The 18,930-nt window shown below is 42.9% G+C and overlaps 1 protein-coding gene and 1 non-coding gene across 2 annotated transcripts in view; one reads left to right on the top strand and one right to left on the bottom strand.

The window, feature by feature from the left end:
• The window catches only part of DNER (delta/notch like EGF repeat containing), a 383,785-nt gene that overhangs the window by 343,826 nt on the left and 21,029 nt on the right, over positions 1 to 18,930 (top strand). The window contains exons 10-11 of the mRNA XM_055574473.1: positions 299 to 412; positions 16,237 to 16,368. Coding sequence (XP_055430448.1) covers positions 299 to 412; positions 16,237 to 16,368 — 246 coding nt within the window. The remainder of the gene's footprint in view (positions 1 to 298; positions 413 to 16,236; positions 16,369 to 18,930) is intronic.
• LOC129648034 (U6 spliceosomal RNA) lies at positions 4,987 to 5,095 on the bottom strand. Its single transcript, XR_008712639.1, has one exon. It is a non-coding gene; the product is annotated as a U6 spliceosomal RNA (small nuclear RNA).

The following is an 18,930-nucleotide window of genomic DNA, read 5'->3' as shown; positions in this document are numbered from 1 at the left end:
GCAATTCACTCCAGGATTCTTGCCTGGAGCATTCCATGGACAGAGAAGCCTGGTGGGCAATAGTCCATGGAGTCGCAAAGAGTTGGACATGACTTAAGCGACTAAACAACAGCAAAAGTAAAGGGTGGGCACATGAATACATATACATGTGTGCACACATGTGTGTTCATGCACACACACGTACCCCTCTGGGAATCAGCCTTCACACTGTTCAGATCTATTCAAACACTTTCCTTTCCAAGGCCATGGGAGCTGGAGACCTTAGCAAGTTACCCTTTTTGCATCTGTGTCTCTGCAGGAATCCACTGCGAATCCTACAAGGACCCATGCGCTAATGTCAGCTGTCTGAACGGAGGCACCTGTGACAGCGAAGGTCTCAATGGCACGTGTGTCTGCACACCAGGATTTACAGGCAAGTGAGCCAGAAACTGAGTTTTCGAATTACTGCAAAATCCCTGAGATTGCAGCTGTGAAAAAAACTCAGAAACTTCTATGCATACATTATTGCAAAATATGAATTGCACTGCAGAAGGTAAGCAGGGATCGCTTGGATGGAGACCTGTTTTAAAACAATTTACTGTGTTGTCATTAAGTGAGGCTCTTAGGAGATCAGCATTTGGTTCGAAGACTTGCTGAGACTGCCCTTGCTATGTACGTTTTCTGACCTGTAGCTTTGAAACGTGAGACATGAGCCATTCCACTCACACCTGATAAAGTGTCAGTGCTAACAGAGGCGAGAAGGAGAATGGAAGGGTCAAATGTGTCTTCTGCAGAAACTGCATTTCACCACCAGGTTTATTTCTATCGAAAGATAACGACAGTGTCTGGATTTATGGATAATTACTAACTTGTGATGGTTTTTGCCATACATCAATATGACTCAATCAGTATGAATCGGCCACAGGCATACATGTGTCCCCTCCATCCTGGACCCCACTCGCACCTCCCTCCCCACCCCATCCTCCAGCTTGTCACAGAGCACCGGCTTTGGGTGCCCTGTATCGAACATCAAACTCCCACTGGTTATCTGTTTTGCGTATGGTAAGGTATACGTTTCAGTGCTATTCTCTGAAATCATCCCAGCCTTTCCTTCACCCACTGAGTCCAAAAGTCTGCTGTTTATGTCTGCATCTCCTTTACTGCCCTACGCATTTGAGTCAGTTCTAGTGAAGTGGATGAACCTAGAGCCTCTTATACAGAGTGAAGTAAGTCAGAAAGAGAAAGGCAAATATCGTATATTAACATCTGGATTTTGCATAATGGAGAGATGGTGGGGGCAATGAGGGGGAGACCTTGGATTAGTAGTGAAGGTGAGGACAGGAGAGGTGTGGGCAGAGGGAGTGGATGGGGGAGAAAACATCTGATGGAAGAACAGGTGGGGAGGACAGGGCTGGGTTCAAGAGGAGCCTCGGAGGCCCCTGGGCTCTGAGTGGGAAAAGTCACTGTGGGCAGGGGAAACGAGCCTAACAAGGGCTCTTCAAAGTCACCCCTCAAAGATCTCAGGGGGTTGTGAACACCCCAAACAGATGTGAAGTGTCATATGCATGTGTAAATATTGAGGGGGAAGTTCTTAAATTTTCATCAGATTCTCAAAAGAAATTAGGAACCACTTGGGTAGTGGAGATTCCATCTTTTGCTTTGTTAACTGAGCACAGGAGTGCGGAGATGTAGAGCATAGGTCAGGTCTCTGTTTTGAACGCTTGCTCAGCCAACAATAGCGTCAGGGTCACTCTGGCTTGCAGGTTGGGAAAGGTTAATATACAGGGTGCTGACAGAAAAAGGTGGGCACTAAAGTTTCTGGAAATACGTTATCATTGTCTAGAGAGTGCCTTGCATGCTCACTTCTCCCTGCTAAGCCACAGTGGCCACCTCCCCAACCCTGAAGAATTCCACAGAACCTGGACCCCTAGTCCATCCCTGGGGAGCCTCATTTGTGCTTCTGGAGAAGATGCCAACAGTCAAGATCAGGAGGAGCAACCTCTGATCTTCCTTCTGTTTATCTGTGTCACATCCTTTGTTTTCCTTTTGGCTTTTCCTGGGACTGAGAAGTGGGCTCACTCAGAAAATTGTCTGCAGGTGGTTTTGCTTCTGACTGGTTTATAAACACGCAAGAACATTTGTTCTCATCAATAAATGTAAAGATAATATTGGGGAAGCATTCCATTTTTCCCCCTAGACATTTATATCCCACAAATAATAAAAAGCTTGGAAGAAAAATGAGAAAATACAGTGCCATAGAGGGAAAAAAAAAACACCACTTAAAACTGTGCTCCTAGGAGACAGCCATTGTTAACATTTTGTTACACTTATTCAGGGGTTTTCCTGAAGGTCTGTTTGTGTTTAAGATACAGTGTGTAGTGTAAATGCATATGTGTGTGCCTGCTAAGTTGCTTCAGTCATATCCAACTCTTTTCTACTCTATGGACTGTGGCCCACCAGGATCCTCTGTCCATGAGATTCTGCAGGCAAGAATGCTGGAATGGGTTGCCACACCCTCCTCCAGGGAATCTTCCTAACCCAGGGATCAAACCCACATCTCCTGCAGTTCCTGCACTGCAGGCAGATTTTTTTTTTTTTTTACTGAAGAGCCACCGAGGAAGCCCGTAAATGCATATATTTGAACATAAAAGGAATCATACTGTTCATACTATTTTTCACTTAAAGATATGTGTATTTCATAAATGGCACTTTCACATTAAGGAATATGCTTCTGTTTATCATTTTTATTGGCTGTCCTGTCATCCATTCCATGATATGTCAGGATTCTTTTTTTAACCCATGCTCAATTCAGCTTTTGGGGAGATGGAACTTTTTCCTATTGTAAACAATATTACAGTGAATATTCTTTCATGCATGTCTTTGTGAACTTGTATGATTATTTCTTTGAGCTAATTTCCTAGGAATGGAATCCCAGGATCCAGGAGAATACATACTTATTTCCATATTGCTCTCCAGGAAGAAACCTTGTATGAATATTTACTCTCATCCAGAGTGCAAAGAAGCTTTTATTTCCTTGGAAGTGAAAATGTTAGTCACTAAGTAGTGTCCAAGTCTTTGTGATCCCATGGACTGTAGCCTGCCAGGCTCCTCTGTCCATGGGATTTTTTTTTTTCAGGCAAGAATACTGGAGTGAATTCCCATTTCCTTCTCCAGGGATTCTTCCCAACCCAGGGATCAAACCTGCATCTCCTGCATTGGCAGGTGGATTGTTTTTCCACTGAGCCACCAGGGAAGCTCTGAAGAGACCTTTTAAATGAAAATCTAATCTTGTCTCTCCCTACTTAAAATCACCTACTGGCATATCATTGTCTTTAAGACTTAACTGGATCATCAAGACCTGGGAGGTTTGGCTGCATCCAGTCTTTCCAGGCTTGTCCTGGGCCCCCTTTGCCTGCTTGATTCCCAAACAGCAGTGTCATGCTCTTCTTCTCAGTAATGTTCTTCCTGTGTGTCTCCTGCCTCTCAAGCCCTTCTGCCTCTCCCACTGGCCATACACCTTTTGGTTGTTGTTTAGCTGCTACATCTTGTCCGACTCATGTTCTAGGTGAAAAGTCCACCCCTAGGCCTTTGGAGTTGACTCATTGGAAAAGACTCTGATGCTGGGAGGGATTGGGGGCAGGAGGAGAAGGGGACGACAGAGGATGAGATGGCTGGGTGGCATCACTGACTCGATGGACGTGAGTCTGAGTGAACTCCGGGAATTGGTGATGGACAGGGAGGCCTGGCGTGCTGCGATTCATGGGGTCGCAAAGAGTTGGACACGACTGAGCGACTGAATTGAACTGAACTGAGGCCTTCGGAGAAGGCAATGGCACCCCACTCCAGTACTCTTGCCTGGAAAATCCCCTGGATGGAGGAGCCTGGTGGGCTGCAGTCCATGAGGTCGCTAAGAGTCGGACACGACTGAGCGACTTCACTTTGACTTTTCACTTTCATGAATTGGAGAAGGAAATGGAAACCCACTCCAGGGTTCTTGCCTGGAGAATCCTAGGAACGGGGGACCCTGGTGGGAGGCCGTCTATGGGGTCGCACAGAGTTGGACACAACTGAAGTGACTTAGCAGCAGCAGCAGCAGGCCTTTCTTATCATTCTTACTGTGATCACAGCAAGCAGGAGGACTCTTCCAATTGAAGCAGGCTCAAACATCACTCTAACTGGTCTTTGAAAATAACAAATGCCTGTTTTTACTCAGCTGTAGTCATTCTTCACCATTTTTCAGCTACTTTTCAGTATTTGTCTTTCAGTTCACAGGAGAATATTCTGTAATTTCCAGCTCATTTTCACAGGCAAATGTCATCAGTGCTTTATTCTCATTGAGATTTTAATTTGCCTTTCTTTGATGTTGAGCATCTTTCATGTAATTACTGATCCTTCAGATGTCTTTGGGCTTCCCTGGTGGCTCAGATGGTAAAGAATCTGCCTGCGGTTCAGGAGACATGGGTTCAATTCTTGGGTTGGGAAGATCCCCTGGAGAAGGAAATGGCTACCCACTCCAGTATTCTTGCCTGGGAATCCCATGGACAGAGGAGCCTGGCGGGCTACAATCCATGGGGTCACAAAGAGTCGGACACAACTGAGAAACTACTTTCACTTTTTTACTTTCATATGTCTTCCCTTGGGAAAGGTCTTTTCAATTTTTTGCCCAGTTTTTAAAAATTGAATTTTTGTCATATCATTGAGTTGTTAGGGTAATTTGCATATTCTAGATACAAATCCTTTGTCAGATAAACATTTGGCTTGTCCATTCATTCTTTTTTTTTTTCCCAGCAGTACATCCAACCATATATTCTTTTTTAAAATTAATTTATTTTTTGTTGAAGGATAATTGCTTTACATAATTTTGCTGTTTTCTGTCAAACCTCAACATGCATCAGCCATAGGTATACATATATCTCCTCCCTTTTGAACGTCCCTCCCATCTCCCTCCCCATCCCAACCCTCTAGGTTGATACAGAGCCCCTGTTTGAGTTTCCTGAGCCATACAGCAAAAATATGAAACACTTTATGAATTTGCATGTCATCCTTGCTCAGGAGCCATGCTAATTTTCTCTGTATTGGTCTAATTTTTTAGTATATGTGCTGCCAAAGTGAACACCTTCCATACATTTTAAATGTTTTTGTGTGTGTGTGTAGGGGGAGCAAGTGCTTTTTCTTTTTCTTTTTTTTTTGGTAATCTCTAATTCATCAATTTTTTTCTCTTTTGGTTTATTCTTTCTTTACCTACCTTATGATGATGACATTTTGCCCAATGTTTTTTTCTAGAATTTTTAAAAATAGATTTTGCTTTTAGGTTTAGGTCTCAAGTTAATTTTTTGTGTGTATGGTGTGACTTAAGGATGGAAGTTTATTTTTTCCCCATATGAGTACGAAGTTATCCTAGCAACTTAACTAACGGAATTCATTAGCACATTTTTTTAAAGGAAATGATTGACTATCTGTATGTCTTTTTTTATCCCTTTGGCTGTTTTTTCAAAATCAAAGTTTTTATTTTGAGATAATTGAAACTTCAGACTTCGTGAACAGTTTCAGTAAATAATAGAGAGGGATCCAGTGTGCAGTTTACCCTCAGTGACAACATGCTGTAGAACTACAGTACAGTGTCTTTCCCTGGTTACTGACATTCACAAAGTCAAGATCCAGACCACTTCCATCACAAGGATTCCTTATGCTGTCCTTTGATAGCCATGCCCGTTTCTTGTCCACTACAGGAAAATTTCCTTAATCCCTGAAAGTGCTAATCTGTTCTGCATCTTTATAACTTTGGTATTTCAAAAATATTTTATACATGGAATCATGTAGCATGTAACCTTTCAAGTTTTCTTCACTCAGCATAATTTTCTGGCAATTCATCCAGATCACTGCGTGTATCAAGTGTCTTCCTTTTTATTGCTGATCTGCCTTCTATGGTATGAATACTCCATGGTTTGTTTAGTTATTCACCTGTTGAAAGAAATCTGGGTTCTTTCCAATTTTGAGCTATTACAAAGAAACTGCTGTAAATCTTCATTTACAGTTTTTTTGTGTGAATATAAGTTTTTATTTTTTTCTGTAATATTTGCCAAGGAATTCAGGTGCTGGGTCATTATGTAGTTGATGTGGACTTTTCAAAAAAAAAAAGATGTCAGAATATTTCCAGAGTGGCTTAACCATTTTTTACTTCCCATTAACCATGCATAATAATCCAGTTTCTCTCTCTCCTTGCCAGCATTTAATATTATCTTCATTTTTTATTTTAGCCATTTTGGTATGTGTTTAGTGATGTTTTGTGGTTTTAATTTGAACTTCCCTAATGATAAATATGGGCTTCCCTGATGGCTCAGCAGATAAAGAATCTGCCTACAGTACAGGAGACACAGGAAATCGGTTTGATCCCTGGGTCAGGAAAATCCCCTGGAGTAGGAAAATGGCATCCCACTCCACTATTCTTTCCTGAACTCTCCCATGGACAGAGGAGCCTGGCGGGCCACAGTCTGTGGGATTGCAAACTGAGTGACTGATGCAAACATGAATGATAAATGATGTTGGACACCTTTTCGTGTGATTATTTTACATCTACACTTACTCTTTGGCCAAGTATCCCTGCATGTCCTTTGCTGACTTTCTAATCACATCCCACATATCAAGGCTACATACTATAAGTATGATTCCTGACCACTGATGTTGACCTTGATCACTTAGCTGAGATAGTGTTTATCAAGTTTTTCCCCAGTAATGTTTTTGTTTCCCCCTCTTTGTGTATTTTACTCTTTGAAAGGACCACACTGAAGGAATGGGGAGTTATACCCACCTCTTTGAAGGAAAAGTTGCTACATAAACTACGTGAAATTCTTCTGTAGGAGAGATTTGTCTGTTTTGCCACATTTGTTTGTATCAGTGTGATGTTATGGATATTTATTTTATCAGATCAGATCAGATCAGTCACTCAGTCGTGTCCGACTCTTTGCAACCCCATGAATCGCAGCCCGCCAGGCCTCCCTGTCCCTCACCAACTCCCGGAGTTCACTCAGACTCACGTCCGTCGAGTCAGTGATGCCATCCAGCCATCTCATCCTCTGTCGTCCCCTTCTCCTCCTGCCCCCAATCCCTCCCAGCATCAGAGTCTTTTCCAATGAGTCAACTCTTCGCATGAGGTGGCCAAAGTACTGGAGTTTCAGCTTTAGTCAGAACATTTTTATTTATTTTGTTGCTCAGAATGTTCCAGATTTGGACATTGGGAATTCTTTCATTTGGCTCCTATTGTCTCCGGACAATGAACATACTCTGTTGTTGTGTTGGTGGTGGTTGTGTGTGTGTGTGTGTGTTTTATATGCTTTCCGGCATTGAAGATATCCCAGTCTTATCTTGCTCCAGTCTTAGAATCAGCCATCTCTCCAAGGAGAATGGTTCCTTTTATTGCAGAATGGTACTAGAAACCAAGATCTGGCCTCAAGCTGTGCTCGATATTCCAGGCATGCCTTTGCTTCTAGATCCTCTCAGCTGACATAGCAAGCGAATGTGTCTGTATACTAACCCATGTATTTATAAATATTGCCATTGCAATATTTAGTTTAGTTCAGTTCAGTTCAGTCGCTCGGTTGTGTCTGACTCTTTGTGACCCCATGAACCGCAGAACGCCAGGCCTCCCTGTCCATCACCAACTCCTGGAGTTCACCCAAATTCATGTCCATTGAGTCAGTGATGCCATCCAACCATCTCATCCTCAGTTGTCCCCTTCTCCTCCTGCCCTCAATCTTTCCCAGCATCAGGGTCTTTTCAAATGAGTCAGCTCTTCGCATCAGGTGGCCAAAGTATTGGAATTTCAGCTTCAACATCAGTCCCTTCAATGAACACCCAGGACTGATCTCCTTTAGGATGGACTGATTGGATCTCCTTGCAGTCCAAGGGACTCTCAAGAGTCTTCTCCCAACACCATAGTTCGAAAGCCTCAATTCTTTGGTGCTCAGCTTTCTTTATAGTCCAACTATCACATCCATACATGACTACTGGAAAAACCATAGCCTTGACTAGAGGTACCTTTGTTGGCAAAATAATGTCTCTGCTTTTTAATATGCTGTCTAGGTTGGTCATAACTTCCTTCCAAGGAGTAAGCGTCTTTTAATTTCATGGCTGCAATCACCATCTGCAGTGATTTTGGAGCCCCCCAAAAATAAAGTCAGCCACTGTTTCCACTGTTTCCCCATCTATTTGCCATGAAGTGATGGGACCAGAGGCCATGATCTTCGTTTTCTGAATGTTGAGCTTTAAGCCAACTTTTTCACTCTCCTCTTTCACTTTCATCAAGAGGCTCTTTAGTTCCTCTTCACTTTCTGCCATACGGGTGGTATCATCTGAATATCTGAGGTTATTGATATTTCTCCTGGCAATCTTGATTCCAGCTTGTGCTTCTTTCAGCCCAGTGTTTCTTGTGATGTACCCTGCATATAAGTTAAATAAGCAGTGTGACAATATACAGCCTTGACATACTCCTTTTCCTATTAGGAACAACAGTCTGTTGGAACAACAATCTGTTGGAACAACAGTCTGTTGTTCCATGTCCAGTTCTAACTGTTGCTTCCTGACCTGCATACAGGTATCTCAAGAGGCAGGTCAGATGGTCTGGTATTCCCATCTCCTTCAGAATTTTCCACAGTTTATTGTGATCCACACAGTCAAAGGCTTTGGCATAGTCAATAAAGGAGAAATAGATGTTTTTCTGGAACTCTCTTGCTTTTTTGATGATCCAGCAAATGTTGGCAATTTGATCTCTGGTTCCTCTGCCTTTTCTAAAACCAGCTTGAACATCAGGAAGTTCACAGTTCACATATTGCTAAAGCCTGGCTTGGAGAATTTTGAGCATTACTTTGCTAGTGTGTGAGATGAGTGCAATTGTGCGGTAGTTTGAGCATTCTTTGGCATTGCCTTTCTTTGGGATTGGAATGAAAACTGACCTTTTCCAGTCCTGTGGCCACTGCTGAGTTTTGCATAGCCATCTATATCTGAATTAAGCTAAACATGAATTTACACTAATTTCTCCAACTCTACTCCATTACTACATGGATCATTCCAGTCTTCTCTCTTGTTTATCTGGAAATTCCCACACCAACAGCAAGATTCCTGGCTAGTACCATCCAACGTTGTTTTACTAGTTTAATTCCTGTGTACATGTAGGAAAGTATCAGAGTTCTTAAACTTGTGTCCTTGTGGGACGCTAGAGAGTACAGTGCTGGTGTCCGGCTCCTTTTGCCTTTGGTCCTACCAACTCTGCCCATCGCAAGGTTACTCAGGTCAGCACTGCCCCTCACCCCTCAGTGAGCTTTGTGTCATGCATTTGTAAATACTCTTGGATTCTTTTCTTCACAGTCTGCATTCTTTTCTGGCATCTTCCAACTAGAGGGCTTGCTTTTATTTTTCCTATAGAAGTACAGTTCTCAAGCACCATGTTTTGAAAAGGCTGCCTTTCCTAAATAGAACTGCTTCTAAACCTTTGTCAAAAATCAGTTGGCCGTATTTGTGTGAATTCTCCCTTCTGTTTCATTGATCTATGTCTCCATTCCTCTGCCATTACAACTCCAACTTTATTACCGTGCATGCTCCATCACTCAGTCATGTTCAACTCTTTGCAGCCCCATGGACTGAAGCCTGCCAGGCTCCACTGCCCATGGAATTTCCCAGGCAAGAATACTGGAATGGGTTGCCATTTCCTTCTTCAGGGGATCTTCTTGACCCAGAGATCAAACCCATGTCTCCTGGATTGGCAGGTGGATTCTTTATCACTGTGTCACCTGGGAAGTCCCAAGTATAATGTTAGCTATAGATTTTTTAGATTTATTTCTATCAAGTTGAGGCAGTTACTCTCTATTCCTTCTTTGCTGGTAACTTTAGTTATGAATAGCTATTGAATTTTTCCAAATGCTTTTTCTGCATCAGTTGATGTTATCATATGATTTTTCTTCTTTAACCTATTAATATGATGGATTATATTGATTGATTCTCAAATATTGAATTAATTTCTTGTCTCTCTGGAATAAACACCATTTTGTCATAGCATACAATTCTTTTCTATATTGCTGAATCCTGTCCTTTAATATTTTGTTCAGAATTTTTGTGCCCATATTCATGAGGCATATTTGTAGTTTTCTCTTTTTATTAATATTGTCTTTGACATTTTTATATTTAGAAGTTCCATTCACTTTTTTTTATATCTTCCATTTTTATCCTCATCTTCCCCATTATTTCCCTTCACATTTTCAACAAATTTCTTATTTATTCACCATCATCTGTTGCTGATATTTCTGGATCTCTGAATTTTGACTCACTTTCCTTCTGGGTATGGATCCCATATTCCTGCTTTTTTTGCACATCTGGTATTTTTTTGTCTGACTGCTGGTCATTGTGAGTTAAGTTTTTGAGTAATTGAATTTCTTTAAAAAGTGCAGGCCTTCTTTGTGGTAAGTAGGTAAGTTACTTGCTGACCCGATTGATTCTTTCAAGGTTTGTTTTGTATTTTGGAAGGTGAACTCTAGTAGCATTTACAGTAGAGATAATTCTATCCTGCTACTTAGATGTGACCTTTTCCTCTGTGAATGCCCAGGGCGAGGGTGGTCGGGAGGCCAGTGAAATGTCTGTATTCCAACTTGTGAAAGTTTAAATACTTCCCAGTCCTCTGTGAGCTGTGGGCAGTGCCCATCTTTCCCCCGCTTTGCTCTGCCTGTGGCATTCCAACCAACTCAGGCACGGTACTCAACAACAGACTCAAGGGGTGCAGCGCATCTCGGGTGCTCCTTTACTATGTGGCTCTGTCTTCTGTGGTGGTCTGTCCTACAAATGATAGCTCAGTCAGTTCAGTCACTCAGTTGTGTCCGACTCCTTGTGACCCCATGAACTACAGCACACCAGGCCTCCCTGTCCATCACCAACTCCCGGAGTTCAACCAAACCCATGTCCATTGAGTCAGTGATGCCATCCAACCGTCTCATCCTCTGTCGTCCCCTTCTCCTCCTGCCCTCAATCTTTCCCAGCATCAGGGTCTTTTCAAATGAGTCAGCTCTTCGCATCAGGTGGCCAAAGTATTGGAGTTCCAGCTTCAACATTAGTCTTACCAATGAACACCCAGGACTGATGGACTTTAGGATGGACTGATTGGATCTCCTTGCTGTCCAAGGGACTCTCTACCTGTGTGCTAAGTCCTTTCAATCATGTCCAACTCTTTTCGACCCTGTGGGCTGTAGCCCACCAGGCTCCTCTGGCCGTGGGGTTCTCTAGGCAAGAATACTGGAGTGGGTTGCCATGCCCTTCTCCAGGGGCTCTCCCAGCCTAGGGGTTGAACCCATGTCTTGTATGCTTCCTGCATTGGCAGGTGGGTTCTTTACCACTAGCACCACCTGTGAAGCCTGAGCTGCTCCAAATTCCAATTATGCCCCTCAGTTCAGCAAAACCACTGTGTTCTAAATTGGTTCCAGGCAGAAAGCCAGGATGGTGTTGGTACTCTGCTGTTTTCTTTCTCTCTCTCGGCAATCAGTTAGGCACTGCCTGTTGTCTAATGTTTTAAAGGTTTTTAAAACATATATATATATATGTTTTGTTCACTTGTTTAATTATTTACAGTGGGAAGGCAAGTCAGGTTCCAGTTACTCCATCATTGTAGAAGTTCCAAGTAATTATTTAGATTCATTTCATCTGAAATGAAATGCTTGTAAAGTATGAAGGTGGAGAAGGCAATGGCACCCCACTCCAGTACTCTTGCCTGGAAAATTCCATGGGCAGAGGAGCCTGGTAGGCTGCAGTCCATGGGCTCGCTAAGAGTCAGACACGACTGAGTGACTTCACTTTCACTTTTCACTTTCATGCATTGGAGAAGGAAATGGCAACCCACTCCAGTGTTCTTGCCTGGAGAATCCCAGGGACAGGGGAGCCTGGTGGGCTGCCGTCTATGGGGTCGCACAGAGTCGAACACGACTGAAGTGACTTAGCAGTAGCAAGTATGAAGGAGTTATAGTTAAAGTACCCATTCCAGTGCCTGGCACATAGTAGGCTGAAATTTTATAATAGTAGATATTATGATTATAATAACTTTCATTGATATCATTCAGTGGAGGCTCTATTAACCCAGGAATTTACTGACAGCAGTGACTTTTGAATACTTATCTTTCTCATTTTAATTTATCCAAGGGAAGCATACAGAATTAAATAATACACTTGTAAATTTGCATAAATACTAGCAAAAGTGATACCTACTATACAGATTGCCTCTTATAAAGTAGTAGATTGAAAAGCAATTGGAAAAGATTTAAAGCTCAGGCTCTGATTTCCAGCCTTAGTCAAGTAGAAATTTCATTTCATATTCTCTTTGCAAATGTTATTCAAGCACAATGATGATTTAAAAGTAATTGATTTTCCCCACTCAAATAAAAAAAGTAAGCAACTCAAGAAAAAAGTAATCTGGCTCAAGGCAGCAAAAGCATAAAGATTTATTAAGTAAACTATGAGTAGAGAAAGATGATATAATGTACTGAAGACTCTTCTACTAAAATAAGTTAGAATGCATATTGCTTGGAGATCAAATGGTGAGGTGTTGAAATGTACATAAAAATACAGTACTCCTAATACAAAGAAACATAAATGAAACCCAATTTACTCCCTATGTGCTCAGTTGCTCAGTCATGTCTGACTCTTTGTGGCCCCACGGACTGTAGCCCAACAGGTTCCTCTGCCCATGGAATTTTCCAGGCAAGAATACTGGAGCAGGGTTCCATGCCCTCCTCCAGGGCATCTTCCAGACCCAGGGATCTAACCCATGTCTCTTGTGTCTCCTGTATTGGCAGGCGGATTCTTAACCACCAGCACCACCCTGGGAAGCCCATTATTTGTTATAAATCTTCACATACTTTGCATAAGACTAATAACAAAGTGCATTATTACTCTAAGGCAAAAAGAGCAGTCATCTTTGAATTTCTCCTGCGTGAAATTTTCCTTGAGTGGCTCCACCATCAGAATCACCACATATTCCTACCCCAAGCATGCAACACTATGAAGACCTCAGCTGTAGCCAATTAAGGGATAACAATTCAAGTAGAAATGTTGGCATGTTCATGTAAAATAGGCCAGTGGAGTCAATCTAAAGGTATCTTTGAACTGTGAACTGCTCTGAGATTCTTCCCGAGTACCTGTGCTATGGAAATAGCTGCTGGCTATTTGGGCTCCTGACTGGCATGGAGCTTTATCATAAACTAATGTCTGCTGCTGCTGCTGCTGCTAAGTCGCTTTAGTCGTGTCCGACTCTTAGTGACCCCATGGACTGCAGCCTACCAGGCTCCTCCATCCATGGGATTTTCCAGGCAAGAGTACTGGAGTGGGGTGCCATCGCCTTCTCTGAAACTGTCACTGAATCCCAAATATAGCTCTAAGAACACGGTGGTGATGAAAACCAGATTGGGTTAGGTTTGGAATTCTCTCTGGGTCCTGGTTGTTTGGTTCCTGGGTCTTAGAGAGTTGATAAATGTCTATAGAATAAGGTGACCCTATTTTCCCCTGCCATTCTCTATTCCTACCAAGTCCTTCCAAATTAGTGAGTGCCAAGAAGAGATAAATCTGAGGATCTTGGACTTTTCTCAACTATTTTAGAGCCACTTGGAGCTCCAAGAGCCAAAACATGCATTAGGGCTGCTCTGGACCTGAACTTGGCATTTATCTCCCCAGGAAAGCTCTGGATTTGAGCAGGACTGGACTGACAGCTCTAGGGCTGCCCAGAACTTAGGGGATTAGAAAGGTCTGACACTGATGTTAAACTTCTGGAGCAGAGTGGGCTTTTGAGTTTTACTAGGCTAGCAACCCATTCCAGTGTTCTCTCATGGAGAATCCCACAGACAGAGGGGCCTGGTGGGTTACAGACCATGGGGTCATAAAGAGTTGGACAGGACTGATCGACTAACGCTTTCACTTTCAGGCTGTGGAAGTAGGGAGAAGTCAGGTCATTTCTGTAGCTATTGGTGCAAAGGTGGCAAAACATCTTATTTCAGAATTTGCTGTTTTCAGATAGCCAGGGAAAGAAAGCTATTGTTTAATAAATACCTCAATTAAGCTTGTCTTGCTAAATGGATGGAAAGCAGTACTGATGTGTATATTTGTCAGGGCCTTTGATTTCATCCTTTTATTGTTTCTCAGCACGTTCTTGTTTATATGTCTCTTCAACTAGTCTATACCAAGTAATGCCATTTGTAATAGTTTAGTCTGTGTGCTTTTCCAGTCAGAGTGATTGCCCCATTCATAGCAAGACAACCTTTGAAATAGGTTAGTAAGAGGCAATCAATTTCATGTCTTTCCTATTGACATAAATGACTATTTATTGCAGGAAACAAATTCACTTAGACACTGCTGAATTATAATCAACCTAGGAGGACTGGACATAGTAAATGTTTCATTTGACAGACTTTACTTTAAAAATAGATGCCAGGTGTGAAAAAAGTGTGAAATGAAACAGACGTGAACTATTTTGGTTTGAGACTCTGCCTCTAAAATCGTCTGGGAGCGACATATGGTGGTTTTATAAATGCAAGGTAAACCCATGGCAGATAGAAAAGCACTTTAACACTAATTAAATAAGCCTGGAAGCAATTACCCAAATGCATGCTGAGACATTGCCTTTGAAGATTGACAAAATATTTGATTTTGCTCCTTTGCTTTAGTTATGATGATAGCAGTGCTCAGAGATTTTTTTTTTTAATGTCACCTTTTTCATTAATCTCAACAAATGGAGGTATATTTAGGGAGCTTGGGATTGACATGTACACACTGCTATGTTTAAAATGAATAACCAACAGAAACCTACTATATATACAGCACAAGGAATTCTGTGCAATGTTGTGTGTCAATCTGGATGGGAGGGGAGTTTGGGAAAGTGGATATATGTATATGTATGGGTGAGTCCCTTTGCTATCCACCTGAAACTGTCACAACATTGTTAATCGGCTGTCCTTCAATACAAAATAAAATGTTTTTTGAGAAAAGATAGCAAGAGGTTTCTAAAAAGAGCTTGGCTTTTCTCATTTTCAAACTTGTAAGTAACTACCTCAATCTGAAGCCTCCTGTATTCAGTCTTGATGTCACCTCCTTTTAGAGGTGTACTCATTTAGTGTTGACTCATAGTTTGGCTTTAAATCACACAAAGATGGCTTTGTATTGGTAACTTCTAATAACAAGCTATTGCTTGTAAGTTGGCCTTTTGACCACAGTGACATCAGCCCCCGTTCTGGCTTGTTGGTTTAAACCAGGCTTTCTCTGAGAGGGGCAAGGATGACCCCAGATGTTGGGAGTAGCGACGTGAGGAGCCCAGGTCACAATTTTCATTATGGATGGACCCAAGCAGTGGTGAGCTCCCCTTGGGCACTGTTCCCAGGGAAGATGGGTTAAAGCCTGGGCTCCCCCGAGAGATCATAGCTGTCTTTCCTTAGGTGGGCTTGATGCTCTCCCTGAAGCATATCCCGGGGTTTGGAAAGGAGATTGCATTTGTATTACTGACTCAGGCTAGGCACGCAGCTGCACCCTAGAATTATCCAGAAAATAGTCAGATGTCCAGACATGCACAGTCAAACACTTGGCTCCAAAAAAAATCATAAACTGTGAGTTTTTTGGCTTTCCAGAGCTTCAGAAAAACAAATAAGAAGATTCAGCTGATTCCGTCTAAAACAAAATGATTTCTTTAATAAAATCAGGAACCCAGGTTTGTTTCTCCCATAAACCATGAAAAGATTATTCAGACATGGGAATCAGCTTCAGATCACGAATTTGATAGATTAAAGGAGATTCTTTTTACTGGCACCATTTCTTTTCCTTTTTTAAGTTTTACTTGAGTAAAGGATGTCTTGTATGGAATTCTGGTAGACTTCTGCAACTTTATGCAAACAGCCAGTTGGGCTGCAATGCAGGCGAGCACGTGTGCTCAGTCACATCAGTAGTGTCCAACTCTGTGCGACCCTATGAACTGTAGCCCACCAGGCTTTTCTGTCTATGGGATTCTCCAGGCAAAAATACTGGACTGGGTTGCCCTACCCTCCTCCAGGGGATCTTCCCAACTCAGGGATCAAACCCACATCTCTTAGGTCTCCTGCATTGGCAGGCGGGTTCTTTACTACTGGCGCCACCTGGGAAGTCCGTGGAGAACTTGAACCTAGCCCTAGATCTTTGCTGAGCCAGAGAAGTGACGGGGGTCAGAGCCACTGGGACAGCTAGCTGGCTCACTGCTGCTTTCCTTTATCTCCTTAGGGGAAGAGTGTGACATCGACATCAATGAATGTGAAAGTAACCCCTGCCATCACGCCGGCACCTGCCTGGACCAGCCCAATGGTTACACCTGCCACTGCCCACATGGCTGGGTGGGAGCAAACTGTGAAATCCGTGAGTATTCCTGCAGCTCAGCCCCTGTGATTTTCCATTCCATTTTCATTCAATGAGAAGAAGAGGCTGACTGTCCAGCCAGCCCCACGTCACTCTTAGAAGAGGCAGTAAGGCCCAGAGAGTTACCCTGAGCCCCCTGTGCTTCCCGGGTCCTGGTTGAATATTTTTGCTCACTGCTTTATGCTGCTCCCCATCATTTCTGAGCCTGAATCCAGCCTTCCCACTGGGATGAGAATGTGCCGATGTCATCCCGAGTTCACGGCTGCAAGACAGCCAAAAATGTGCTTAGCAGAGAAGCATTAGAATCCGATCCAAAAAGAGAATCTTTGTGTTGAAAGCATAAATTAAAAAAACACGCACACACACACAAAGAATGTAAATTCACTTCGCATTTGTATCTTCAAATGTATTAGGTTCCGTCAGTTGCCCGGAGAGAAGTCCAGGGAGGATGGGCATCACGCAAAACCTGAAAAACATTTTGAGCTGCTTAGAGTGAGGTGTTCTCTACAGATGGACTCACAGAAGTTCGACAGTGTCAGAATCAGGACTATATATGTTCATATGAAAGTCTGGTAGCTTCTAGGATCGAAGTGAAAATGAGAACTGCAATGGAATTGGGTTGTTGTTATTTTGTCAATCACTAAAAGCTCAACTTTGAATGGTGTTTTTCTTCTCATTTAAATTAGGCAGGGCAGTTGAGTTTGCATATTTCTCCAGGGCCTTCTCGCCTCCTCTTCATCAGGCAAAGACTCTGCTATGTGAGTTTGGAAAGAGGCAGTTATGTAGACATAGCCCCGTCTGTCAGTCTCCCTCCTGGGCTGGCCTGCCTACTGCCGCTTCTCCTCCAGGTTGTAGTGTTTCAAGAACAGACCCCTCACTGGTGGTTCAGCGCGGGCTTGTCTGCTAATTCCTTGTGTGTGTCTGAAGTGGGGGTGTGGTGAGTATCCGGAAACCTTTTTATCCGCAAATATGGACCATATTCTTCAGCATCAACTTGGCCAGTAAAGGTATTTGTGTTCCTAGCCACTCACTCTTTGTCTCTCATCCTGGCTCAGGGCTTGAGAGAGGAAGAGATGAATTCTTTTTAGGACTTCCCCTTCAATCTTTTCAAATACTCATCCTCAATCTTTTCAAATACCCGTATACAGAATGGTCTTAGGGATCCTTGGTCACAGTAGGTGAGAAACATTCTGTTGTTGAAGAAAGGGAAGGAAAGAGATTCCAGTGGTACACATGCTAAGGGCTATGATTCAATGCAGGGTATTAAAACTAAAGTAGGTCCGGGATGATTAAGTCCTGTCTAGCGAGATCTACTGAAGGAAAGGATCCCAGATTTGGGCCAACAGGACCTTGGTTCTTGCCCTGGCTGTGGCACTTCTTGTGTTAGTTGTGCTGAGCCTCAGAGTACTTATCCAGTACTGATAAGTACATAAGTACTTATTCAGAGTACTTATGAAAATGGGACCCATTTTCACAACTAGAAATTTAAAATTATACATAGATCTGCCATGCTGCTGCTGCTGCTGCTGCTGCTGCTAAGTCACTTCAGTTGTGTCCGACTCTGTGCGACCCCATAGACGGCAGCCCACCAGGCTCCTCTGTGTGTACTGGGATGAATGTGTAAGATTCGTGATGACACACAGGTGGAGCTAGTGACCAGTGCGGAGACAAATGGACCTGAATCAAAAGAACAGATCTAAGGGCCAGGAATGGAAGGAAAGTTTGGGCCATGAGTGGGCAGAGATGATATGAGGTCTCTAGTCCTCTATGAGCCATGGAACCCATGGTCTCTGAGTTTCTTTCTAACCTGGAACATCTGTGATTTTCTGAATTGGCTGGAAACCAGGAGGAGGGTGCCTGAAAGATATAAGGTCAGGTTGGTAAATCTCAACAGGAACTCTCAGAAGGAGAACAATGGTGCTGTTAGAGTTACAGACAGTCCTGCTGATTGAGAATCGGCCAGTTCTATACACTGAGTCAATCCTAAAGGAAATCAACCCTGAATATTCGTTGGAAGGACTGATGCTAAAGCTGAAGTTCCAGTACTTTGGCCACTTGATACAAAGATCTGACCTGTTGGAAAAGACCCTGATTCTGGGAAAGATCGAAGGCAAAAGAAGAGGGCAGCAGAGGATGAGATGGTTGGATAGCATCACCAACTCAACGGAAATGAATTTGAGTTAACTCCAGGAGATAGTGAAGAACAGATAAGCCTGGAGTGCTGCAGTCCATGGGGTTGCAAAGAGTTGGACACGACTTAGTGACTGAACAACAACAACAACAACAACGTATATTGAGCAGTTGAATCTATTGTTAAGCCACTGATATAATAACATTCTGCGGTTGAGAAGTAGGGGAACAGGGTATCTTGGATTTATGCATTTAGTGAATAATCCAGGGCCTCCTATTGTCAAGGGTCAGGCATTGTTGTTGTTGTTCAGTTGCAACATTGCTGTTGTTGTTCAGTCATGCATAGTGCCCAGAATATAAAGGTTAATGAAGCAGCCCTTGCCTTCAGGATCTCATTATCCAAGGGTCGATCCTCGTATGTGATGGGAGTCG

The sequence above is a fragment of the Bubalus kerabau genome, chromosome 3, assembly GCF_029407905.1.
Source record: "Bubalus kerabau isolate K-KA32 ecotype Philippines breed swamp buffalo chromosome 3, PCC_UOA_SB_1v2, whole genome shotgun sequence".
Taxonomy (NCBI): Eukaryota; Metazoa; Chordata; class Mammalia; order Artiodactyla; family Bovidae; genus Bubalus; species Bubalus kerabau.
Note: the sequence above shows the minus strand (reverse complement) of the source record. Positions and strands in the feature narration are given on the sequence as shown.